Raw genomic sequence first — 26,647 nt, 5'->3', positions numbered from 1 at the left:
TCTAAATAAATAAATAAAGTAGAGGGTGGTGGTACACACCTATAATTCCAGTGCCCAGGAAACTAAGGTGGGGAGACTGCTCTGAGTTTAGTGTCCCCCAGGTTACATGGTGAGTTTGAGGCCAGGCTGAGGTACAGATTAAGACTTTGAGAGCAGCTCAAGGTGGTGGCTCACACCTTTAATCCCAGGCAGATCTCTGTGAGTTTTAGGCCAGCCTGGTCTACAGTATGAGTTCCAAGACAGACAGAGCTACACAGAGAAACTCTGTCTCAAAAACCAAAAATAAATAAATAAAATATCTTTAAATAAGCAAATGTCTACTAGATATAACTTACCTTGCTGTCCATCTTGCATAGTTACAATAAAGGGCTGGCCAATGCCTCCAGTAGGGAGTGAGGTTTGGATATTACCCAGAGGCCCTCCATCAGTCACTATGGTGATGACCCTCTGGCCGCCACTCCCCACCACTTGCTGGATTGATGAGTCAAGTGAATTTCCTTCTTCAATTTCCTCTAAATTAGCTAAGGATAACAAAAGTGATTTTAAAATGTCATATATATATAAAACAAGTTTCATTTTCCTTTTGGAAAATAAATTTTTTGGTTGATTTTTTTTTTTTTGAGGTAGGGTCTTCTATACCCAGACAACTCAGCCAGTCTCAGCCTTCTAAGTCCAGGACGACAGGACTGAGCACCAATAATCTTCCAGAAAAGCTTTAATGAGTAACCAGTCAGGAGAGAAGAACACAGGGATGCTGCTAGAACAGTATTTTCTTTTCTTTTCTTTTTTTTTTTTTTTTTTTGGTTTTTCGAGACAGGGTTTCTCTGTGGCTTTGGAGCCTGTCCTGGAACTAGCTCTGTACACCAGGCTGGCCTCAAACTCACAGAGATCCGTCTGCCTCTGCCTCCCGAGTGCTGGGATTAAAGGCGTGCGCCACCATCGCCCAGCTTAGAACAGTATTTTCTAAAAACGTCCTCACTGAGATGTTAGCAGAGTTCAATAAAGAGGTCTTTGGTGCTGTTGGTAGCGTACACTGCAATCACAGCACTGAGGATCCTGAGGCAGGAGAACTGCCTTGACTTCCAGGCCAGCCTGGGCTATGTAGTGAGATTCCTTCTCAAGAAACAGAAAAACGGGCTGGAGAGATGGCTCAGAGGTTAAGAGCATTGCCTGTTCTTCCAAAGGTCCTGAGTTCAATTCCCAGCAACCACATGGAGGCTCACAACCATCTGTAATGGGGTCTGGTGCCCTCTTCTGGCCTGAAGGCATAAACACAGACAGAATATTGTATATATAATAAATAAATAAAATAATAAGGGAAAAAAAGAAAGTGTGTTCTTTTGAAAAAAAAAAGAAACAGAAAAACAAAAAACAAAAACAAAGATCCAAGTCTCAAATAACAAAAAGAGATCGGTGCTACAAATAAATACATTTTGAAAGGCTAGTTCAAATGCACTTAAACTTTCCAGGTGTGATGGGGCATAATAAATCCTATTTGGGAGACAAAGGCAGGAGGATCTCAAGTTCCAAGCTGCATATAGAGTCTGAGGCCAACCTGAGCTATGTGAGACCCCATGTCAAAGAAACCCAAGTAGTATATATACTTTTTAGGGGTAGTAGGATAGGGGACAGGGTCTCACGTAGTCCAGGTTGGCCTTAAATTCACAGTGGAGTTGGGGATGATCTTGAACTCTTGATCCTCCTGCATCTACCTCACAAGTGCTGGGATTTCAAGTGTGAGCTACCATGCCAGGATCTTGAACTAGGTGGTGGTAATACACACTTAAACCCAGCACTCTGGAGGCAGAGGTGGGTGGGTCTCTATGAGTTCAAGGTCAGCATGGTCTACAGAGGGAATTCCAGGCAGCTTCGTATGAGGAACCCTGTCTCAGCAAAACAAACAAATAAACAAAAAACCCCTGGACCTTGTGACTTGTGAAAGCTAGGCAAACATTCAACCTGAATTACATCCTAGCCTGTGTGAGTGTGTGTGTGTGTGTGTGTGTGTGTGTGTGTGTGTGTGTTACACTTTTTGTCTGGGCCAGTATCACCAGTTTTAACAGGTTACTGAGCACTTGAATTTCTCCTGTAGTGTATGACGTGCTGTGTTTCCCCAAGATCTTAGAATCCCTTTTTTAGGCATCATTTTTAAAGTCTAAGTAAATGTATGAAACTTGAAAAAAAAACAACCCTGTAAATTAGTATAGATAATTTAAGAATATGGTGACATTTAACAGTGAACTAGTAAAACATTATAGTAAACAATCAATGGGTAAAAGTTAACAGATGAGCCGCATGGAAGTGGCCTTTCCCATCTGACACATAAACAAGAGCTACACTATAGACTCCCCACTGTGCGCCAGGTCCATTCCTGAGAGTCTATCTGTGTGAGAGCCGTTGGCATTGGCTGGTCAATAACCCACAGGCCAGGGGAAGCTTCTCCTTCTTAACAGGAGTCACAGACTGAAAGTCATCGGGAACTTGGCCTCCGTGGAGCATGGCCATCCCATCCACAGGAAAGTCCATGAAAACGACCTGTTGGCACCTCACAGAAATGAAGGATAAACTGGGTATGGTAGCAAGCAGCTGTATTCCTAGTCCTTGGGAGGTAGAGGCAAGGGGAGCCGGAGTTGAGACCCATGAGCCCCTAATTCAGAAACACTGAACACTTTTTGATCCGCACCCAGAGAAAGCACCAAGTCTGAATGTTACAGTGGAAATCTAAGACAACCAGGCCGGATGAGCAACTAGTGACCTGGAGAACTTAAGTGATTCACCCCAATCCAACATACGTTTCTCCTGACACCACTCACTTTCTTGAACAGCTCCAAGGACTAGAACTCACTCTGTAGACCAGGCTGGCCTCAAACTCAAGAGACCTGCCAGACTCTGTCTCCTGAGTGCTGGGGTTAAAGGTGGCTGCTCTTCCAGAGGTCGTGAGTTCAATTCCCAGCAACCACATGGTGGCTCACAACTGTCTATAATGCGATTTGGTGCCTCTTCTGGTGTGTAGGCATACATGCAGACAGAATGCTGTATACATAATAAATAGTCTTTAAAAAAAAAAGCTGGGCAGTGGTGGCACACACCTTTAATCCCAGCACTCAGGAGGCAGAGACAGGTGGATATCTGTGAGTTCGAGGCTAGCCTGGTCTACAAGAGGAAGCTACAAGACAGGCTCCAAAGCTACAGAGAAACCCTGTCTTGAAAAACAAAAACAAAACAAAAAAAACCCCACAACAAACAAACAAACAAAAAACAGAAAAAGAAAAAGAAAGAGTAGTCGACAGCTGCTTCTGGAGTTTTTAGGAGACTGCACGCGGAGCCCTACCTCCAATTACCTGCCCCAGCTACATAAATTCATAAAGCTTTTTTTCACACGCTACCAACACTGGCTAAGTAACTTGAATTTTTTTTTAACTTTGTGTGTACGGTGCACATATTGAGGTCATAAAGACACAAGTGAAAATTGGTTTTCTATCTACCATGTGAGTTCCTAGTAGAAGCTCTTATCTGCTGGGACACCTTGCCAATCCCTGAAAACTTACTGTTTTCATTATTAGAAGGGCATTCTGCAGCGCATCTGCCCAACTATACTGGAAATGCCAGCACTGTATTTCCAGCCAAGCTTAAGCACACGAGATAAACATGAGAAGGGAGCAGGAACATGCCTGTGTATTTCAATACCTTCCTCCCCCCACCCCGAGCCAGGGTTTCTTTGTGTATCCCTGGCTGTCCTGGAACTCACAGAGATCTACCTGCCTCTGCTTCCCGAGTGCTGGGATTAAAGGTGCCTGGCTGCTGAAGCCCTGGTTTCTAGTCCCAGCAGGGAGGGACACACTAAGGAGGTAGAGGGTGGAAGATCGAAAGTCCCAGGCTAGCCCAAGCTAAGTAAGACTGCCTTAATTGACATATGCACAGATGCACACACATGCATGTTTCTTTACGTATAATTACATTTTTTGAGGCAGAATAATTTGTTGAACATACTGCAAGAGGGCAGTGGGACAGGCAGTCCCTAGAGTGCAGGCTTCAGCCTGTTGGTATACTTTTTTGTATGGAGTGTACGTATGTTCATGCAGAGGGCAGGGGTCGGCCTCAGATGCTGTTCCCCAGGAAGTGGCCATTTTGTTCTCCTGAAACATGGTCTCTCTTGAAATCATGAACCTGGGGTTCCCTGATTAGGCTATGCTGGCCTCCTTTGTGTGTGCGTGTATGTGCGTGTGTACGGGGTGAGGGTGGGAGGAAGAGCCAGGATCTTACTGTGTCATCCATATCCTCTTGCCTTAGCCTTTCAAGTGCTGGGACTGCAGACTCAGCTGCCTGTTAGTCCTGAATATTCTGTTGGGTCCCTGTTTTTCCTATCTTTTAGCCTGTCACAGCAAGGCTAATGTAAGAACTCACAAACCCTTCCCAAATAAGCCAATGATTAAGCAAGTTTTAGATAAATTGTGTTGGTGTCATACTGGATATGGAACCCAGGGCTGTGTGCTTGCTAAGCAGCACTCTACGGTGCAGCAGTGGTCGCCATCTGCTTCCTTCATGGAGGCTGGAACATACAGGGCTATCAAGTCACTAGCAATCAAAAACTTTTAATGTGCTAGGTTTTAAAAAATTACTTCTGCATATATGTATGTACCTGAATGAGTTTATGTGCATCACATGTGTGCAGGTATCCCAAAGGCCAGAGGGAATTGGATCCCCTGGAACTGAAGTTACAACAGGCAGTTATGAGCCTTCTGATGTGGGTGCTGAGAAGAGAACCCAGGTCTTTGCCAAAGGAGTAAACCCTCTTAACTGCGGACTCTTCTCTCCAGCCCCGTTTGTCTGTTTGACAATAAAATAAACCAAACAAACAACAAACAGAAGAAGAAAAAGAATGGGCTGTGAACACAGATCCAGAGTGTGAGGCCCCAAGTTCAATGTCTACACTGAAAAACAACCATTTGAGAAATGTTTTTCCTTTCCTTTTTTGTGGTACTGGAGATTTAGTCCATGGCTTTAGCAGATCTTTAATCCCAGCATCATTTAGGGAATTTTTATAATAGTGGTAATTAGACAGACTATCCATAGGAAAATGGGATTCTGCTCATTTTTATGCTTAAAATAGATGTCTCATTATCTGAGCATTACCTGTGGGTGCTTTGGTGTTGGCTGAAGAGACAAAGCTAGCGAGGTTAACGACCTCTCCAGAGGTGAAGATGAATGGAGCAGCCACAGTCACAGGGTTGCTCACTGGGTTGGCTCTCTCGGGGTTGACGCTCACCTGATTCTGCATTGCTTCCTACCAAACAAACCAGGATATGGCAAAGTCAGAACTTTAGTCATACAGTCGCTGAATGGCCCTCCCTACCAGTGCTCCAGCAGGCAGAACTAGCCTGCATACGATGGCAGGGAGCTACGACCTTTTTCTCTACTGAAGCAGCTGGCTTTCCCGGGCTTGCTTCTGTTTGAGAAAGCAAGGCTGCGCTAGTCACAAAGCTTTCACATGCTCCACTTAACCTCAAACGTGTAAAAAGAAAATAAAAAAGAAGGGAAGAAACTGGTCTGGACAGTCTAAAAGGCATTTTGCAGCACCTATATTCTGTGACCAGTTATCTACAAGACAAGGTGCTAGTAGAAGATCCCTGCAGAGAACAATATTCTCTAGAGTTTATCCCACAACCTGTTCCATTCTGCCACTGAAGAAACTCCTCAGAGAACATATAACAAGCAGATAAATGAGTAGCAGGTTTTGAAGTCTAGTTCCATACGCTACACCCTTGCTTCCGAGGATGTCTGCTCAATTTGGTGAAAAGATCCTTATCTTGCATTCTTACTCTCAGAAGTTTTCTACAAACATAACTACTAAAAAGTACAGTTATGAAAGGACTTTGGACAATAACTGAAAGTTGAGGAGAATAACCAGTCTTTGTAAAACCATCTGTCATGAAAACAAACAAAAACTGAAGATGCAAAAGCAGCTATTTTTTGTATGTAATTATCCCCTTGACTGAGGACTGCAATTGAGACAGATTATCCATTCTCCGGATACTGTTAAACTCCTTCTTCATCTGCTACTTCTACCTTCTACCAGCTTCCCAGAGGAAGCACGGGCAGGCTGGTCTAGCCTGAAGGAAGCAATCATATGCTAGTTAGCATTGTCTTCTCCATCCAATGTGTGTGCCAACTCCAATTACCGTTTTAAAACAATCACATCAGTCCTGAATCTGAGTTTCTAAATCCATATGAAGCAGTTCAAACTGTAATCCCAGCAGCACTCCAAAAGCTGAGACAGGATCATGTTGAGTTTGAGGTCAGCTCGGGCTAGATAGCAATTACCAGGTGAAACAGAGCCACGTGGTCATCTTTCTACCCCCATTCAAAACAAAACAAACAAACAAACAAAGCTTCCAGCCTTGGGTGGTGGTACAGCTTTAACCCCAGCACTCAGAAGGCAGAGGCATGTGGCTCTCTGTAATTTTAAGGACAGCTGGGTCTACAAAGCCAGTTCCAGGAAAACTAGGCTATACAGGGAAACCCAGTTTTAAAAACACACAAAATAAAACAAAAAAAGCTTTCACTATGTTCCCAGTGCCCACATAAGAAGCTACTTCACAGCCCTGGAACAAGAGCCCCAGCGCCCGTCCGCCTCCCCAAACTGCAGAACCGCACTTGTTCTCCAGCCCTTCCATGTCATCTCACATCTCTCTGTTTTCCATTTATGCCTTTCTAGCACAGAATCTTTTTTTCCCTGAGAAATGAATTCTATTATTGTGTGTGTATGGGGGGATGGGCATATGCACGTAGAGGCCAGAAAACAATGGGCACCTTGCACCATGTGGGGTCAGAGAATCAAAATTGGGTCATCAGACGTGGCAGGTGCCTCTACCTGAGCCATTTTACTGACTCAATTAAATTTTTTTCCACACTTAAATTTATTTACTTATTTTTTAAGACTCTCTGTGTAAGCCACATGGTGATGGCACACACCTTTAATCCCAGCACTCAGGAGGCAGAGGCAGGCCAGTCTTATCTACACAAAGAAACTCTGTTTTGAAACACCCCTCTCTCACCAAAAAAACTGTGTAGCTCTGTTTGGGAACTCAGGATACAGACCGGAACAGTTTAGAATTCTGAGATTTGCCTGCCTCTGCATCCTGAGTGCTGGGATTAGTGGTGTGTTTTTAGTCAGTGTGCGTGTGTGCACACACACGAGGGTCAGAAGACAACTGTCAGGAGCTGGGTTTCACTTTCTAGCACGTGGGTTCTAGGGACTTGAACGCAGGTTTCAGGCTTGGCAGCAAAAGCCCTTACCCACTAAGTCATCCCCTAAATATAATTTTTTGTTTTCTTTTAATTCAATTTTTGATGGTTTCAGGATCTGCCTTTGTGGGGAACAGGTGAAGGGCGTGGCAGTAGAGAGGTGGGGTCTCTGCCTTTCAGGTCTGGGTATTCGCTTCCCTTGTGTGGGTATGAGGAGAGACACTGAGGTATCGTACAAACATGCCACAGGCGCAGGACTGTTGGTTTTTTATTTGGATTTTGTTTTTCTGAGACAGGGTCTCAAGTAGCCCAGGTGGGACTTAAATTTGCTATGTAGCTGAAGCTGCCATTTGAGCTTCTATGCCTTCTATCTCCATGTAATTCACAATGGTGGATTAGATAAACATGCGCCACTTTGACTGGAGAGCGACTGTGTGAGGTGTATGTGCGGGAGGGTGCAGCCTGCGGACAACCCTGAGTATTGTTTCTCAGAGGCTAGCTCCCTTGTTTTTCTGAGGTAGGCTCTTATTGGTCTGGAGCTCATCAAGTAAACAACGCTGATTGCCCAGCAAGCTCTGGAGAGCTGTCTCTGCTGAGATTATAAGCACATTGTTTCTGCAGCCGTTTTCCACATTTTTTAATTACAATTTATTTGTTGTGTGTGTACATATGTGCAGTAGTGTGCCAGGGCACACACATGCATAAATGCTAAGGCATGAATTCCTCTAAAGTGCAACATCCGCTCCAGAGAGAAAGGAGAGGCGACCAGTGAAAAGCCACACAGCAGAGAACAGAGGATTGGAGGATTCCCGAGGGCCCCGCCATCAGTGTGTCAACAGCTGTGGGGAGAGACTCTGGCCAGCCAACTTCACATGTTAGGAAGTGGAGCTGCCTGTGGCCGGCTAGAGTGCTCCAGGGCTGCAGCTGTCCACGCTGGGGTGGGTGTCCTGGTGACAGAGCTGCTTTTCTGTTAAATCTCTGCTCCTTATAAGATGCCCTCATCCACTCTTCCGTTAATAACCACAATACAAATTCACTGCTTCACCAAACTGAATCTGGTGTACATATCACTACTTTGATCTGCCATGGACTCCCTTTCTGGAGTGAGTAGGCAGCATGTGTTCTGTCTCCCCAGAAGTCTGTCTTATGATAGGAGGTCAGCGGACACTTGCAGGAGTTGATTTTCTTCTTAAGGGGGGGGGTACTGGAAATTGAACTCAGGCTGTTAGAATTGGCAGCAAGAGCCTTTACCCACTGAGTCGCCTCACCGACCCATTCCTGGCTTTTGTGCTTGGGTTCTGGGGATCAAACTCAGTTTCTCGTGTTTACAAGACACACCTTCCGACTAAGCTATCTACCAGCCCCGAGAGCGACTTTCTTTCTTATTAAAATGATTTTCTTTTTAATGTGTGTGTGTGTGTGTTTGCACGCACGTGCCTATATGAGTTTATGTGTACCATGTGTGCACAGGTGCCAATGGAGGGCAGAGGAGGAAATACGATGCCTTGGAACTGAAATTTAGGCAGTTGTAATTAACCCTATGTGGGTTCTGGGAACTGAATCTAGGTCCTTTTCAAGACTGGTAAGTATTGTGTTATTTCTTTATTTTTGGTTTTTTGAAACAGGCTTTTGATGTGTAACAGCTCCAGTGGTCCCAGAACTCCCTTTGTAGACCATGCTGGCCTCAAACTCACAGAGCTCCACCTGCCTCTGCCTGCCAGGTGCTGGGACTAAAGGTGTGCACCACTATCGCCCACTGGTAAGTATTTTTGATTGCAGAGCCGTATCTCCAGCAGCAACAAACCTTTTTTCTTTCTTGTCTTGAGACAGGGTCTCACTATGTAACCCTGGTTGGACTGGAACTCGCTTTGTAGACCAAGGTGGCCTCAAACTCAAACTCAAGAGATTTACCTGTCTCTCCCTACTAAATGCTAGGATCAAAGAAGTGTGCCACTGTGCCCAGCCCGTGACTTTTAAGATTGTCAAGTTTAGTTTAACTAGAAATGGAAACTTTAACAGAGAGAAAAGCAATGGACAGTCAAATAAATGTTCTTTTTGTTCTGGCTACATTTCCATAAATTGGGCAACTCTCAGAACCAGAAAAGAAATGTAGAGTTCTGCTCTACAATGTCAGCAATGAGTAGTCCCGAAATATTGCTCTCTAATTACCACAAACAATTCAGGACTTTCTATAATCATATTAAAAAAACAAACAAAACAAAACAAAAAAACCTAAGGGAAGGCCTGGTTGGAGAGGCTAGCTCTGACTTCACAGTGAGACTGTCTCAAAACAAAGGCCAACCACAGTATACCCTGTAATTCTAGCATACGTGAGGCAGAAACAGGAGGATCAAGAGTCATCTTTAGCTACGTTCAAAATCTGAGATCACCCTGGGCTACTTGAGACCCTGTCTCCACTGGGTGTGTGTGAGAATGTGTGTGTGGTGTGTGTGTGTGTGTGTGTGTGTGTGTGTATGTGTGAAAGAGAGAGAAAGAGAGAGAGAGATGCTAACACAGAGTCATATGATTGAAGCATGATAGAAGTGCTATTTTGATAAAATGGGGAAAATTCAGCTCTCTCAAAATAGCCTATAAGCTGAAGCGTACTTTGGGGAAGATCAAGGAACCATACCTGAAGGATGACCAGAATCTCAGGATTGTTTTTCTCCAGTGCTATGTCAAAGGCAGACTTGTCAAATTTGCTAAAAGCATGGACATCAGCTCCATATTTGATAAGTAACTCAACAACATCTCGATGGTGGTGCTCTGTGGCCCAGTGTAAAGCGGTCATCTTCAGCATGTCCTTGGCATTCACATCCGCACCGCTCTGTTAGAAAAAGGTGACCTTTCTGTGATAATGGTTACAGGGCTCAGGTGTAAGATCCCATCGCAACAGAGAGATTTAGCTGTAGCTCTCACTTAAGGAGGATCAACAAGAAAAACATTTCTCAAGTCCGCCTGAGCTGAGACATTATGCTTCCAACGAGTGGGTCTGCTAAGGACAGCCCCGGGAAACTCTAACAGATGGCTGAGGAGGGGCAAGGAACAGACTTTGTTGCACTTATTAGCAGAAAGCTGAGTAGGGCCTGAAAAAAAAAAAAAAACAGGCACAAGTACAGAGAACACCTACAGAAAAGAATGAAGAAAATCAATAAAACCTGTTAAGCCTTTAAAAAATTAGAAAACAAACTCATCTTCATGACTCTTGAAACATGGTTTTCATGAAAAAAATCAATTTAAATAAATAAATAAATAGAGATGCAACTTAATGACCAACTATTCTCAAGTCTTTCCCGCCCACTTCCCCCCACTATTTAAGACAGTGCGGGAGGTGAGTGTTTCAAAGCATCACCCCACCACCATTCTTGCTTTACCCTAACCAGCAGCTCCACAATGTGTGCATGGCCATCAGCTGCAGCCATATGTAGAGGGGTCCTGTCCACCTTGGTCCGGGCATCCCTGCTCACGCCTGCTCGAAGGAGCACCTCTGCTGTGGAATAATGGCCGTACTGGGCTGCAAGGTGAAGAGGTGATGTTCCAAGCTGTGGGAAAATAATACTCATTGAATTCTACTGTGTGTAGAACTGAATCATTTTGGGGTAGAGATACATGAACAATAAATGAATCCTATAGTATTCATCCTTGAAGAAAAAAATCTTACAGGGCAGATAAGAGTGAATAAATAATAGAATTAAAAATTAATATACATGGGCTAGAAAGATAACTCAATGGTTAAAAGCACTGAGTTCAGTTCCCAGCACCCATGTTAGGTGATTCACAGCTGTTATTCCAGCTGTAGGTGACCCGACACCCTGGTTTCCAAGGACAACTGTACTCACATGCCCACCCCACACAGACACACATATATAATTAAAAACAATAGAAATCATAAAATTAAAGTATAATGATTTTGAGTTAGGTAGATTTTAAGCATGGCGTACAAGACAGTTTTTTTGTGTCAAGAAGAGTAATCTGGGTGGTGGTTACACCTTTAGAACCAGCATTAAGGAGGCAGAAGCGGGTGGATCTCTGTGAGATAGAAGCCCAAGAAGCCAGGGCTTCATTGAGAGAGACTGTTTCAAAACAAACAAACAAACAAAAAAAGAACCAGTTGGGCCCTGAAGTTATGAGTTAATCATACTACAACAATCATTACTCCATCATAAAAATTGTTAGCATCAGTCAGTGCTTAGAAAATTCATCAACCACCAGGTAGTGGTGGCGCACGCCTTTAATCCCAGCACTTGGGAGGCAGAGGCAGGCGGATCTCTGTGAGTTTAAGGCCAGCCTGGTCTACAAAGTGAGTTCCAGGACAGCCTGGACTATTACACAGAGAAACCTTGTCTCAAAAAACAAAAACAACCCAAAGGGAAAAAAAAGGAAAGAAAGAAAATCTGTGAATGCGGGTTGAAGAGATTAGCAGTTAAGAGCACTGGCTGTTCTTCCACAGGTCCTAAGTTCAATTCCCAGCAACCACATGGTGGCTCACAACCATCTGTAAATAAATCTTAAAAAGCAAAACCAATGTATTTAGATGCCCTCCATTACTCCATGGCTCCATGGACCTGAATCTTCTGAAGCTCTTTGGTCTCCAAGTTGAGTTGGTTAACAAGCTCACTATATTAAACTATTCTTTCTTTTCTTCTTTCTTTTCTGAGACAAGGTTTTGTATGTAGCCCAAGCTGAACTGGAACTCACTCTGTAGACCAGGTAGGTCTCAAACTCAGAAATCTACCTATCTCTATATACTGAGTGCTGGGATTAAAGGTGTGCACCACCACTACCACCTGGCCTTTCTTTCTCCCCTGAGACAAAGTCTTACTCTGTAGACCAGGCTGACCTTCAATTCATGGTTAATCTTCTGCTTCTGCCTCCCAAGTGCTGGAGTTAATGATGTATACTACTAGCTGGCACGCCTTTAATCCAAGCACTCAGGAGGCAGAGGCAGTCGGATCTCTGTGAGTTTGAGGCCAGCCTGGTCTACTATGAAGCGAGTTTCAGGACAGTCAATATTGTCACAAAAACAAACAAAAAGATGTATACAACCATGCCTGGTATTTGTAACATTTATTTGCATGTATGTGTACATGTGTGCACACACAGGTGTATATGTGTGAGGTCAGGACAACTTCTGGGAGCTTTATATTTGTTTTTTGAGAGAGGATTTCATTATGTAGCTTTGGCTATCTTGGAGCTTGTGATATAGACCAGGATGGTCTCAAACTCAGAGGTCTTCCTACCTCTCCCTCCCAAGTTCTAGGACTAAAGACATATACCATCACAACTGCAAATAAAAATATAAAAATAAAATAAAAGAGGGAAATATCCTGTATTTTTTTTAAAGATTGATTTATTTATTATGTATTCAGGGTTCTACTTGTATGGCCAGAAGAGGGCACCAGATCTCATTACAGATGGTTGTGAGCCACTGTGGTTGCTGGGAATTGAACTCAGGATCTCTTCCAGAGGTCCAGTCAGCGCTCTTAACCTCTGAGCCACCTCTCCATCCAAATTCCCACAATTTAACAGCTCACAATTACTACTACCTATTGACAGGCAGCTTTCACACTCCTGCAGGAGGCAGGAATGACAGAGCACAAGAGGGAACACCACACCTCTTCGGCTCAGCTCACCCAATCTGTGGTGAACGGGGCCCCGTTCGCCATCAGCACAAGAGGGAACCCACACCTCTTCAGCTCAGCTCACCCAATCTGTGGTGAACGGGGCCCCGTTCGCCATCAGCACAAGAGGGAACCCACACCTCTTCAGCTCAACTCACCCAATCTGTGGTGAACGGGGCCCCGTTCGCCATCAGCGTCCGCACTTCATCATCTTGGCCTTTTCTTGCAGCTTCCAGCAGCCTCTTCCCCAAATCCACCAGAGACATCTTTATGCATAGGAACAAAAGTATCCAGGGAGCTGCAATTCAAACACAGGGGAAGCAGCAGCCTGTAAAATGTTTTCTTGCATTTTGTTGGTTTTCTCTAAGACATGTTTTGCCAAGCAGTCCAGGTTGGCTGTAACTCACTATGCAGCCCATGAAAGCAAGGAACTCAAAATCTCCCTTCTTCTGTCCCTCAGATGCTAAGCTATAGACACGTACCACCACAGTGAAATGTGTGCACAAGATGTTTTTGTTTGGGGGCCAGGAACTCACATAGCCTACGCCAACCTCAAATTTGCTCTTTCCGACTCCACCTCCCAAGTGCTAGGATTACAGCCTGGAGTCACCACACCTGCTGTTTTCCTTTCTGTATTCTGAGAGAGGATCTAGCTGATGTGAAACTTAGGCCACAGCTCAGGTAGGCCTTGAATTTGTGATCTTCCTGTCTCAACTTCCCAGGTAGATGGGATTACTGGGTTTTATCACCAGACCCAGTGGTGGAATATAATTTTAAAGAACATAGTTCAAAAACATGCATTCTGTTGACAGAGGTTTCTGTCCTGCCAGGTCCTGTAGCCATTCAGTCCCAAACAAACACACAGAGGCCTATCTTGCTTCCTCTACATATCTTTTGACTTAAAGTCTGGGTGACAAGGCAGGAAGAAGAGGTGGGATGATGAGAACAGGAGAATTCTGGGAAGAGGAAAGACTCAGCCTGCAGTTATCATCCAGACACAGAGGAAGCAAGATGAGAATGCCTCGCTGATAAATGTACTAAGCCTTGGCTAACATAGACAAGAATAATGGGCTAATTAAAATGTAAGAATTAGTTAATAAGAAGCCTGAGCTAATAGGCCAACAGTTTATAATTAATGTAGGCCTCTGTGTGTTTCTTTAGTTCTGAACAACTGTGGGACTGGGTGAGACAGGAATCTGTCAACAGCATTCTAATTTCTAAGCAAGGCACAAGGATAGCTATCTTTTAAATACTGCTTGACAGAAATTTTGAGTTAATCACCCTTAAGGCAGGGCCTTGGTGGACCATGAGCTAATCCTGCAGCACATGACTAGACTGGATGAGTAAGGCACGATCATTTCTCTGAGCCAAGAGAACAGGACAGGGTGTGTAGACTCCTCATTGGCTTAGCCTTTGATGAGCTCAAAAACTGACCAATTTCAATAATGACTCCCTCGGTCTTAATCCAATTCATCTGTAAGACATAAAAGGCTACTAGGCAGGGCTTGTGAGATGGGTCAACAGGCCAAAGTGCTTTTTACAAAAGCCAGATGACCCGAGTCCCATTCCCCAGAACTCTGGGTAGAAGGCGAGAACTGACTCTGACTCTAAGTCGTCATCTGTATGCACACAGTGGAGCGCACCCCACGTCATACACAAGCAGCAATAAAACACTGGGCAGGCATGTGGAAGCAGTCCTTTCGGAGAACCACTCCCACTCTTGGGAGCTCTCATTTTCTCTACTAAAAAGCATCTTTTCTTTTCCTTTCTTTCTTTCTTTCTTTCTTTCTTTCTTTCTTTCTTTCTTTCTTTTCTCTCTTTTTTTCGAGACACGGTTTCTCTGTGTCCTGGAACTAGTCCTGTAGACCAAGCTGGCCTCTGCCCCCACCCAGTGCTGGGATTAAAGGGTGTGCCACCACCACCCAGCAAGGAGCATTTTTTCTAAAATGAATTGCAACTGTTAATATTTTTGTTCTCTAGGTATGGCAAAATGATGCAATGCCGATCAATCTTTACAGACAGCAAACTGGATTTTTTGTTTTTTGTTTTTGACAGAAACTCTGTAGCCCAAGCTGACTTTTAATTTACTACGTAGCTGAGGATGACCTTCAACTCCTGGTCCTGTCTTCACTTCCCAGGGACTGAGAATATGGGCAAGTGATACCAAGGCCAGCATGGCAAGAATAAACTCCCACTGACCAGTGATTTGCTTAGGACAGCAGTTCAAAAGTGTGATTTATGGCTCCTGAGCCATACTAGTAACCTTTCAGGAATCCATGTGGTGCAAACTATTTTTGCCATACTACTAAGGCATCATTTGACTTTTTTTTTTTTTAAGCATCTTAGCATTTATAGTAATAGTGAAAATATCATGGAGGGTATAATTGCTGTTGCCTTTGCCCAAACCAAACCGTGAAATAAGCTTACTGTATTCACTGCCACGTGCTCTTGAGGGGGAAAAGCAGGCCCTGTTTAAGAAAGTCCTTGCCCTGAAAGAAGGTGCATACCTGTAACGCTACTGCTTAGGAGTGGAGGCAGGCAGATAAGAAGCACCAAGCTTCAACTACACAGTGAGCGCTAGACAGACCTGGGCTATAGGAGGATCAGTCTCAATTTATTTTTTCATTCTCTCTCTCTTCCTCTCTCCCCATCCCTTCCTTTCTCTGTCTCTGTCTCTGTCTCTGTCTCTCTCTCTCTCTCTCTCTCTCTCACACACACACACACACACACACACACACACACACAGAGAGAGAGAGAGAGAGAGAGAGAGAGAGAGAGAGAGAGAGAGAGAGAGAGAGAGAGAGAACAGCTTGCTGAACTGGTTCTCTCCTTCCACAATATGGCTCTAGGGACTGAACTCAGTCACCTATGATCCACCTCTCCAGTCTGACAGCCTGAGTTTGACCCTAGGATCCACATGATAAAAGGAGAGAAGAAACTCCAGAAAGTTGTCCTCTGACCTCCCCACACACACCACGGAGTACTCATGAACCACCCCCTCAAAAAATTAAAAAAATTCAAAGTAGGACCTTGTGGCAAAGGCCTGTAATCACAGTAATCCTGGTTTCTTGGAGGCTAAAACAGGAAGATTTTAAGTTTAAGATTCCTAGCTCAAAATCTCAGGTCAAAGGCTGGGGATAGAGTTCATGTCATAGAGGGCTCTTAGCATGCCAAAGCCCTGGGCTTGCTCTGAGCACAATAGTGCAAAAGTTCAAGGCCTGTCTGGGCCAAAATATGAATTCAAGCATAGCTTGGGTAATTTAGTGAGACCTGCCTCAAATTAAATAGCAAAAACAAACAAACAAACAGCTTAATAGTACAACACTTCTTTACTACATACAAGGTTCTAGGTTCAAGCCCCAGTACATCCAATAATAAAAATATAAGACAGATAATTGTTTTTAAGGTACACAGCACAAAAATTCTTTTGATATGGTTTCAAGTTTTTCTTTTCAACTAATTTTATTATTTTTAAAATCATTTCTGTGTATGATTATTTTTGCCTACATGTATGTCTGTGCACCATCTGCATGCAATGCCCTCTGAAGGTCAGAAAAGGGCATCAGATGCCCTGGAAGTGAAGTTACAGGAAGTTGTGAGCTGCCATGTGGGTGCTGGGAATTGAACCTAGGTCCTTGAGAAGACCACCCAATACTCTTAACTGCTGAGTCATCTCTTTAGCCCTTACAATTATTTTTTATTTTCTGGTGCAGAGGATGAAACCCAGGCAGGGTATTACTGAGCTAAATTATCAACCTTGCAACTAACTTTTAAGAAATTACCACATATCTTGTGAGCTATGTAATACAATGGCAGAGTGCTGGTCTAGCATGCATGGTGCTGTATGGACCACAAAAAAAGAAAAAAAAATTTACCACCTGCCAAGCGTTGGTGCAGCATCAAAGAATACCTACCATCAGCTGGAAAAGCTAGTAAAAAGCTAGGTGTGGCCAGGCCTGCTGGCTCATGCCTGCAACTCCTTTGTAACTCTCCTCACAGGATGAAGACAGCATAAAAGGATGAGTGTCCCTCCTCTGCTGTCAGACTACTGAGACAATGGACTTCATTGAACTTTCCCAGGAAGCTCATTTTTGGGAGAAGGAAGAGGCTGAGCCCAGGTGCCAGGCTGAGAAAGTTGTCACCTCAGAAAGATCTCACAGTTCTGACAACTTGTCAGATCACTTTGCATAACAATCAGTTATGCATCACGCCTTCTATTGACCTGAAATTCATCTATTTTTTTATTTATTATGTATACAGTATCTACCTACATGCACACCTGCATGCCAGAAGAGGGCACTATACCTCATCACAGATCACTGAGCCACTATGTGGTTGCTGGGAATTGAACTCAGGACCTCTGAAAAAGCAGTCAGTGCTCTTAACCTCTGAGCCACCTCTCCAGCCCCCTCATCTATGTTTTTTATATTAGAACCCCAAAACAGATAGGTGGGTGTCACTCAATCTTTTTCCAGTGTGGCCACATTGAATAAATTCTTTTCTGTTTCATTACTAACAGTGGATTTAACTGACACATTTGAGGATAGGTGGCCACGCCTAGCTTGTCAGGGATGACAGGCCGCAGCTCTGACCCGAAAACGTATGGTAACAATTCTGGCAAACCATGGCCAGGAGAAAACAGTCAGTCACTCACTCCCAATGGAGAGGAGGGCTAAATAGTACCAAGCAGCTGCTAGGGTCATGTTATTCCAGGGACTTTCTTTCAAGACAGAACCTCTCTACAAAGCTCTGGCTGTTGACACTCACTATAAAGACCAGGAACACTTCAAAACTCATTGATCCGCCTGCCTCTGCCCCCTAAAGGCATGTCCACCATAGGTAGCTAGGGATTTTCATCTTTCCACTTCAGCTTCCATCTGCTGCTGCTGTTCTACCTCTATTTGGTGAAGCACAAAATGGGCTGTACTTGGGATTGGGCTCTTTTATTGACTGATTGGTTTTTTTTGGGGGGGGAGGGGACAGGGTTCCTCTCTTTGGAGACTGTCCTGGAACTTGCTCTGTAGACCAGGCTGGCCTCAAACTCACGGAGATTCATCTGCCTCTGCCTCGAGTGCTGTGGTATTGGGCTCTTGATAATTTTCTACAGGGCTTTGTCTTTTGTATTTTTTTAAATTATTTATTTATTATGCATACAATATTCTGTCTATGTGCATGTCTGCAAGCCAGAAGAGGGCACCAGACCTCTTTACAGATGGTTGTGAGCCACCATGTTGCTGGGAATTGAACTCAGGACCTTTGGAAGAACAGGCAATGCTCTTAACCTCTGAGCCATCTCTCCAGCCCGAGGCTTTGTCTTTTGTAGTTCTGAGCTGCTGGTTTTGTTGAACTATTTGAGTTATTATACTGCTTGTACATTGGGCCTTGTCAAGCTATTTTCTGTTTGCATATGTATATATACATGTATGTACATGTTTTGTCTGCATAGATGTCTGTGTACCACATGTGTCGGTCTTTCGTGGCTATTTTCTGTTGATCATTTGAGAGAGAGAAGCAAGCATGCAGAGAATCTGTGATTTATGTAACCATGGAAAATATTAAGTTCATGTACCTTGATGGCCCCTTGGGAAATTCTAGCTATCTTTTGTAAATGCATCAGTTCTAAAACCATCATGGGGCAGAACTTAGTTTTCCCACAGAGTTTCTGAAAAAACAGCTGTGGCGTGGCCCTGGTCCCTTCATTTCCCACTTCTCTGAACTTGCTGTTCCTGACATGCCTGCGTTATAGTATGTATCTATGACATTACTGTGAGTATCTGAGGACAGACTTGGGAGCTGCTCCCCTGGCTTTGTCAGCCCTAACTAAAACCTTAGCTAACTGAGACAGTGCTCTGAGCGCTGTCCTCCCCACCGGAGTGCTTTGGAGCTGATGTTTCAAATGTTAATTCTAGAAACGGCTAAGAAAAAAAAATTGTTACAAAATTTACAAAAAATAGCTGATCTTCTAAAAGAAATGCTTTGGAGAAATAATCTGACTTACAGAAAATACAGATTATGTATTTAAAATGACACTCACTGGAGACATAAAAGTTTAAAATTACAAAATTTCTATCAGATAAACAGATTTTGATTAGGTTTCCTTTCAAAACAAATTTATGAAGAAATTAAGTTTTACACTTCGGTGTCAAGAGTACCTAAAAGGTATCCAAAAGGACATAAGAAAATTATTTCTTTATTTGGCACAGGGTCTCAAGTAGCCCACACTAATCTCTAACTTGCCACACAGTCAAGGAAGACCTTGGGGTCCTGATCCTTTTTTCTTTACCTCCCAACTGCTGGGATTACAGGTCTGTGGCAACACATACCAGTACATGAATGAAGCACCGAGGACGGAACCCGGCTTTGTTCATGCTAGGTGAGCACTCTGCCTACACAGCCATATCCTCAATTTTGACAGAATTTTTTTTTTTTTTTTTTAGGTTTTTCGAGACAGGGCTTCTCTGTAGCTTTGGAGCCTGTCCTGGAACTAGCCCTTGTAGACCAGGCTGGCCTCGAACTCACAGAGTTTCACCTGTCTCGACAGAACGACTTCTAAATAATGCTCACAAAAATCCTTTTGTGGGGTTATTGCTATTATATCCCTTTTCAGGACTATTTCATCTTTTTACAGTTACTTATTCTGTGTGTATGTGTATATGTGGAGGTCCGTTCTCTTTCCATGTGGGTCCCCGGAACTGAACTCAGGTCTTCAGGTTCAGATGTAAGCAATTTACCTGCATCGTGTTTCCTCAGCTCATAAATTTCCCTTTCAAGAGGAAAATTATGGAGCTACAATCCCTATGATCAATAACATTGAGCACATTTGTAAGCTTACTTTATATGTAACAAAAAAAATCTATGTTATTGCATATGAGAGGAGGCTCTAATTCCTTGTTTAAAGAATGCTTACATTTTAAAATACATTGTTAATTGCTCAGAAAAAAGGGTTTCTATTGTTGTTTTGAGACAGGGTCTCTCTATAATCTAGCTCTGGCTGTCCTGGAATTCTCTATGTGGTCCAGACTGGCCTTGAACTCACAGAGATCCACCTGCCTCTGCCTCCAAGTATTGGTGCCACTATGCTTAGCTCTCAGAAAATTTCTAAACTGCTTTTGGCTAGCAAATTTAAAATGTAAATATAAAACATACATTTTAGGGGCTGGAGAGATGGCTCAGAGGTGAAGAGCATTGCCTGCTCTTCCAAAGGTCCTGAGTTCAATTCCCAGCAACCACATGTGCTCACAACCATCTGTAATGAGGTCTGGTGCCCTCTTCTGGCCTGCAGGCAGACATGCAGGGAGAACACTATATTTAATAAATAAATATTTTTTAAAAAAACATACATTTTAGGATTGGCATGTATATAGAGTTATTTTGTATGATTTCTGGGCTTTGATCCACATGGAATATACATATATTTTCTGAATGTCAAAATAGGTTAATTTTGCTATTAGTTTAATTGCTAATAAAAAATACATTTTGTTGTAATGCTATAAAGGTGGATGCTTTATTTTTATCTTTTTACTATTTATGTGTATAGCTTTGTATCTGTGGATATGTGCTCTTGGAGGCTACAAGAAGGAATCTGTCCCTTGGAACTGCAGTTATAGGTGGATTTGGGCAGCCTTATTTGGTTGCTAGGAATAAAATCAGCAAAACCAGTTCATAATCTTAAGCACTGAGCCATCTCTTCAGTCCAGAAAGTGGGTATTTTAATATCCAATTCATTATTACATCATAAAATTGATAAGATTTTATATTTTATTGAGCTACCTGCTTGAGGACCAACAAGACAGCTCAGCACATAAAGGAATTTGCCACCAACCCTGACAACTAGAGCTTTATCCCCAGGACCCACAGATGGAAGGAAGGGCAGGCTCCTGAAAGTTGTCCTCTGACCTCCACATGAATACTGTGGGCATGCACACTCCTGCCCAAATCAACCTGTCAATTAATGTAACTGTTTGTAAGGTGATGGCTCAGCAGCTTTCAGAGGCCCCAGTCTGGAGCCTGAGCTCTAGTTCCATGAGGTCAGACATTCCTCTTCTCGACTCTGCAGGCACTTGCACTTCACACATGCACACACCGCACAGACAATGTACAGAATTAAGAATAAAATGAATATCGGAGCTGGAGAGATGGCTTGGAGATTAAGAACAGTTGCTGCTCTCGCAAAGGACCTGGTTCAGTTCCCAGCACCCGCATCAGGATTCTGGTGCACTCACTCTCTGAGTGAGTCTCCATGAGCTCTGCAAGCACATGGTGCAGACAAGCAGACACAAGTACACACGTGTAGACAGAGGCAGGTGGATCTCAGTGTCAAGGCCAGCCAAGAGCTACACAGTGAAACCCTGTCTTAAATTTTTCCCCCAAGACACGGTTTCTCTGTGTAACCCTGGTTGTTCTGGCACTCGCTCCATAGACCAGGCTGGCCTCAAAGTTGAAAATAAATCTTTAAAAAGAAAAAAAAATATTGCTGGCAGTGGTGGTACTTGGGAGGCAGAGTGCGAAGGCTCACCCTGAGTTCAAGGCCACCATGGACTGTGAGTTCCAGGGCAGTCTGAGCTATACTGAGAAACCCTGTCTCAAAAACAAACACACACACCTTAGCAAAAAGTCAGAGCTCCTTTATGTTTCTGTTTCTGTCTTTTAATGACCTCTTTGAAAGCAAAGTGATTTTAAATATAAGGTGATTTTGGTACATTTACTAATCTACATATTTGTGACTTAAACATGTAGAGTGGAACCTACATATATTATGTAGACATTTGAAGAGTAAAATACATGTAAATTTAGAATGTGCAAAATGACTGCTAGCTGATCTGTATTATACAATGGGCATCATGTCTGGGCTGCCAACATGTAGGATAGCTAATGAAATTCTTTGATTTTTTAGACTTTTTTTGTTTGGTTTTGTCAGGACAAAGTTTCACTAAGAAACCCTTGATGGTCTTGAATTCAGAGATCTCCTGTCCCTGTTCTCCAGCTGCTAGGATTAAGGGTGTGAGCCCCAACCCCAGCTTGTCTCTGATATATGTGTATGCATGTGTATGTGGTGTGTATAGATAGATAGATAGATAGATAGATAGATAGATAGATAGATAGATAGACATATAGACAGATAGATAGACAGACAGATGGATATAGGGAGGGGGTTGAGACAGGATTTCTCTGTGTAGCCCTGGCTGTCCTGGAACTCACTCTGTAGACCATGCTAGCCTCAAACTCACAGAGATCCTCTGGTCTCTGCTTCCCGAGAACTCGGATTAAAGGCATATGCCACCAACTCCCAGCTCGTTTCTGATATTTTTAATCAGCACTGCTCAATGGCAGAAAAGAAGTCTCAGTGGATAAAAGGTAAAAGCACTTGCTGCAAGCTTAATGGAGTTCAGTCTCTTGGACCCCTACGGTAGAAGAGACCTGACTTGGAAAGCTGTCTTTGGATTCTTCACATACCCCATAGTTACATGTACATTCATACATATAAAATCAATACTGTTGGGCTGGAGAGATGGCTCAGAGGTTAAGAGCACTGGCTGGGTCGGCAGTGGTGTCGCATGCCTTTAATCTCAGCACTCAGAAGGCAGAGGCAGGATGATCCCTGTGAGTCTGAGGCCAGCCTGGTCTACAGAATGAGTTCCAGGAAACCCTGTCTCGAAACACACACACACACACACACACACACACACACACACACACACACACACACACACACAGCACTAGCTACTCTTCCAGAGGTTCTGAGTTCAATTTCCAATATCCACGTGATGGCTCACAACCATCTATGAGATTGCCCTCTTCTTGCCTGCAGGCATACATGTAGACAAAGCACTCCTACATAAACAAACAAACCCGTTCAATAAAAAGTGTGCCATTTGGGTAATCCTGAGCTTTGAAGCCTTGGTCTCCATCTATTGGTCTCAGAATGAAAATATTTCGTTTTGTACAAATGAAACACACAGAGAAATGAGTCTGTGGTCAGGTGTCGCTAAATTACTAAATCTGTGGTCTAATGGTCTAACATTGGATTTGTTGGTGTGGTAGACCTAGGGAACTACAGAGTCTACATTTTGTTTAATGAGCAGAAGTTGTGCTACTATAGGAAAGATTTCTGTGCCGTTCTGTGCAGTGGTGCCAAATGTTGCTGTCTCCTTTACATGTTAAATATATTGATATGCCTGCTGTATTGGATAAGCTCAGATGCATGGTTTAGGAGCCAACAGCTTGGGGTCAAGCTGACGAGGCCTACACTAGAGTTGCTAGTGGTGCTTCCTTTCCCCAGACATGTGCTCATGTGCTCCTAATTGTACTGGCTAGTTAGTCGCTTTAAACAAAGATAATTAGACGTGCCCTAACAATGTGCACTCCAAGCAGTGCCTCTAATAATTAAAAGGCACTGGTCACTTAAAGAGTACTCCTATAAACAACACTTAATCTTCAAGCTAGTTTCACTCAACATTTGCTCTTGCTGACTGGATTTTTGTGAAGCTTTTTAATGGCTGGCTGTTAGCATTCTGTAGAAGAACAACCTCCAACAAAAGAGTGAAAAGCATTTCTGAGAAGCTGGGACTACCCCACAGGAGAGACTGAACTCAAACACAAGAGTAGACTCCATGAAAACCTGACCTAAAAAGCCACTCCGTCTGTACCTTTTATCTGCTTAAAACTATGAAGGTTTTATTGGTACAACTCCTTGACATCTGTCCCTCTCCCAACGTGGGATCAGACCAATCTGAAGCGATCACCATGGTAAGAGGGACAGCTGAGATCATCCGATATCGCCAAGCTGTCTTCAGTGAAAACTGTTTAGAGACAAGCATGGTGAAGGGGAGGAGTAAAAACAGTCCTCCCCTGGCATGATGACATTTGCAGGCAACCCCACCAAGCTGGGATCCTGAGCCAGGATGATGGTGAGTTGGAGGTTGGCCTAAGTGTCACAAAATCCTGTTTCAAACCAGGAAACCCTGTCTTAAATTATTCCCCCCAAGACACGGTTTCTCTGTGTAACCCTGGTTGTTCTGGCACTCGCTCCACAGACCAGGTTGGCCTCAAACTCAGAGATCCCCCTGCCTCTGCCTCCTGAGTGCTGGGATTAAAGGCGTGCATCATGACGGCCTGGTGGGAAACCCGTTCTTATATTTGGTTACTTGCGGGAATGTCTTTGGTTTCTACTTGTATTCTGGTAAAAATGGCCTCCAAGAAATCTGTTCTTTTTGGCTCTCCTTTCCTATCCTGTCACTCCTGATTTACCTGAAGCACCTACCTAAGTTAAAATGCACCTATAAATAACAGTATTTTGGGGCCAGTGAGATACATGGCTCAGAGGGTGAAGATGTCTAAGCATGAAGACCCTGAGCTGGATCCCCAGTTTCCACATCATGGGGAGCTGAATCCTCTAAGCTGTCTCTGACCTACACAAGTACAAATGTGTGTATGTGCACCCACATAAACTGTAAGTAAAAAAAAATTAAGTAATTTTTAAAATTTACTTTAAATGTAAAGTAATTAAAATTTTTTAAGTAATAGCCAGGAGGTGGTTGTGCATACCTGTAATTTGGGAGGCAGAGGCAGGTGGAGCTGTGAATTCAAGGCCAGCCTGGTCAACAGAGTGAGTTCCCAGGACAGCTAGGGCTGTTTGTTACACAGAGAAACCATGTCTCGAAAAACTAAAAAAAAACAAAACTTATTTATTTGTGTGTACTTTTGTGGGTATTGACTCACCAGAGCGTGAAGGCCAGAGACAACCCACAGGAGTTGGTCCCCTCCTGCTAGTGTGTGCTGTCCTAAGGATCAAACTGTCAGGCTTGGCAGCTTTTAGCTACTAAATTATCTCATTGGCCCAATCTAGGCAACTGCAACGTTCTCAACACTACAAAGGGGAACTAGCTTCCTTTATAGAGTGTGCCTCCACAATAAAATCTACACAAAATCTGGTCTAATCTGTACCCTAAATTTCCTTTCTAGTCCCTCTAAGCTAGGGATAGAACCCAGGGCAAAGGAATGCCAGACACACACCTGCCCCTGCGCTACATTTCCAGGCCCGCCTCCAGGGAATCAGAAGGTGGATAAAAAAGACAAAAAGGGGGGGGGCGAGGACACACGGGGGGGGGGGGGGGGAACGGACAGGGACACTACAGGACCACAAGGACAGCACTGTTGCTTTCACTGAGATGGGGCTCAAGTAGCACAGGCTGGACTTGAATACCTGGATGCTTCTGCCTGTTCTACCTGCTCTTCTCAATGGTTGAGTGCTGGGATCACAGACATATACCTCCATACTTAGTTTTAAGAATTTTCAATAAACGTTTTAATAACCATGGAGTGCCTGAGCACTTGACAATGGACTCCACTACCAAAAATCACTGGCTTATCTAATAATTTGGGTGTGGTGGTTTGCTCTTCCTTATTACGGCACATATAAAAACACTACTACCAGTCGCCATGCGTGGTGGTGGCACACGTCTTTAATCCCGGCAAAGACAGATGGATCTATGTGAGTTCGAGGCCCCAGGCTGGTCTCCAAAACGAATTCCAGGACAGTTAGAGTTGTTACACAGAGAGACCCTATCTCGCAAAACAAACAACAACCCCCCATGACTAGCGAGACATAGTGGCTCACCTCTGTAACCCCAACACTCCAGGCTAAACAAGAGGAGAGCTGCAAGGTGCACTGTCTGAGATACTTAGCAAGACTCAAATATTTAAGACAGAAACTAGAGAAGCCTTTACAGGAAGCGGAGACCAATGAGCGGTGTCTCGAGGAAGTCTGTGAGACTAGGAACACACTAATGGGAAACAAACAGCAATTCACGGTCTATGGATAATTTTATTCCTTTTTTTTTTTTTTCGAATTGCACACGTCTCCTGCACAAACATCCGTGTAAGAACTGGATATCAGGCCATAACTGCTCTTACCCAGATTATGAACTCACTAAAGTTTCACGTTATTATCAGACCCAGAAATGTAAGAGTGCCCACTTTTGCCTCAAATATCCTTCAGTTCTTCACACCAGCGTTGTGCCTGAAAAAACAGGGGAGCCAACTTGCAAAAGGGAGCCCCAAGTCTGTGGCTCGCAGCAGCCTGGACTTCCGCTCCACGCTGCCCCCTAGCGGCCACCCCTCTGGCCTGGGCTTCCCGTAGTCCGGCTCCCCGGCCCCAGGTCTTCCACCCACCCCCTTCACCTCCTCCCAGTCCCCTCCCCTTCCTCCCGCCAGCATCCCCTTCCTCTTTGTCCCTCTCCCCCCGCCGCCACCCCGGCTCCGGCAGCCTCCGGGCCGGCGCCCACAGGTCCGGGCTGGGCACTTGTCACGGCCCCTTCCACGGCGCTCCGGCCGCTCCGGAACCCTGCGTCTCCCTCCCCCTCACCTCTTCCGGAGCGCTGCCCGCTTCGCTCTTACTGGGCCCGCCAGCTTGGTCCGGTTTCTTTCTCAAGTTAAGACTCCTTGCCAGCGGCCGTCACTTTTTGGCCTTTTCACATATGAATATTTGGGGGACCTTTAGCCCCCCCCCCCTCGCGGAGAAATGGAGGCAATAAAATGGCGGACCCGGAAGTGAAGACCCGGTGACTATGCCTCCTGGCGGAGGAATCCGGATGAAATGGGTTAGAAAGCCCACTTTGCCTTTCTGTCAAAACCGCAACGCACCTCTGAGGCCGACTTCTTCCTACTGAGGACCTCTTGAGTTTGAAAAGCGTGTACCGAGGGCATCCTGAACGGGACTACTTAGCGAGGCGCAGGATCATTGATTACGTGGCTTACGTGAGGCATAGTTCCGGTAGGGGACG

The 26,647-nt window shown here is 44.2% G+C and overlaps 1 protein-coding gene across 4 annotated transcripts in view; it reads right to left on the bottom strand.

Annotated features, from left to right (window-relative positions):
• The window catches only part of Gabpb2 (GA binding protein transcription factor subunit beta 2), a 39,904-nt gene extending 13,305 nt beyond the window's left edge, over positions 1–26,599 (bottom strand). For 2 of the 4 annotated variants that reach the window (XR_012911201.1, XM_075978187.1), the window contains exons 1-6: positions 26,230–26,589; positions 13,025–13,164; positions 10,620–10,787; positions 9,878–10,072; positions 5,134–5,284; positions 336–521 (exon numbers count right to left, since the gene is read on the bottom strand). Coding sequence is in view for 3 of the 4 variants with exons in the window: in XM_075978187.1 (XP_075834302.1) it covers positions 336–521; positions 5,134–5,284; positions 9,878–10,072; positions 10,620–10,787; positions 13,025–13,132 (808 nt within the window). In the remaining variant the exon portion in view is untranslated. Of the gene's footprint in view, positions 1–335; positions 522–5,133; positions 5,285–9,877; positions 10,073–10,619; positions 10,788–13,024; positions 13,165–26,229 lie in introns of all 4 variants that reach the window. The other 2 variants (XM_075978186.1, XM_075978185.1) reach the window with 2 other exon arrangements.
• Between the last annotated feature and the right edge of the window lie 48 nt (positions 26,600–26,647).

This window comes from Microtus pennsylvanicus, chromosome 7 (genome assembly GCF_037038515.1).
Source record: "Microtus pennsylvanicus isolate mMicPen1 chromosome 7, mMicPen1.hap1, whole genome shotgun sequence".
Taxonomy (NCBI): Eukaryota; Metazoa; Chordata; class Mammalia; order Rodentia; family Cricetidae; genus Microtus; species Microtus pennsylvanicus.
Note: the sequence above shows the minus strand (reverse complement) of the source record. Positions and strands in the feature narration are given on the sequence as shown.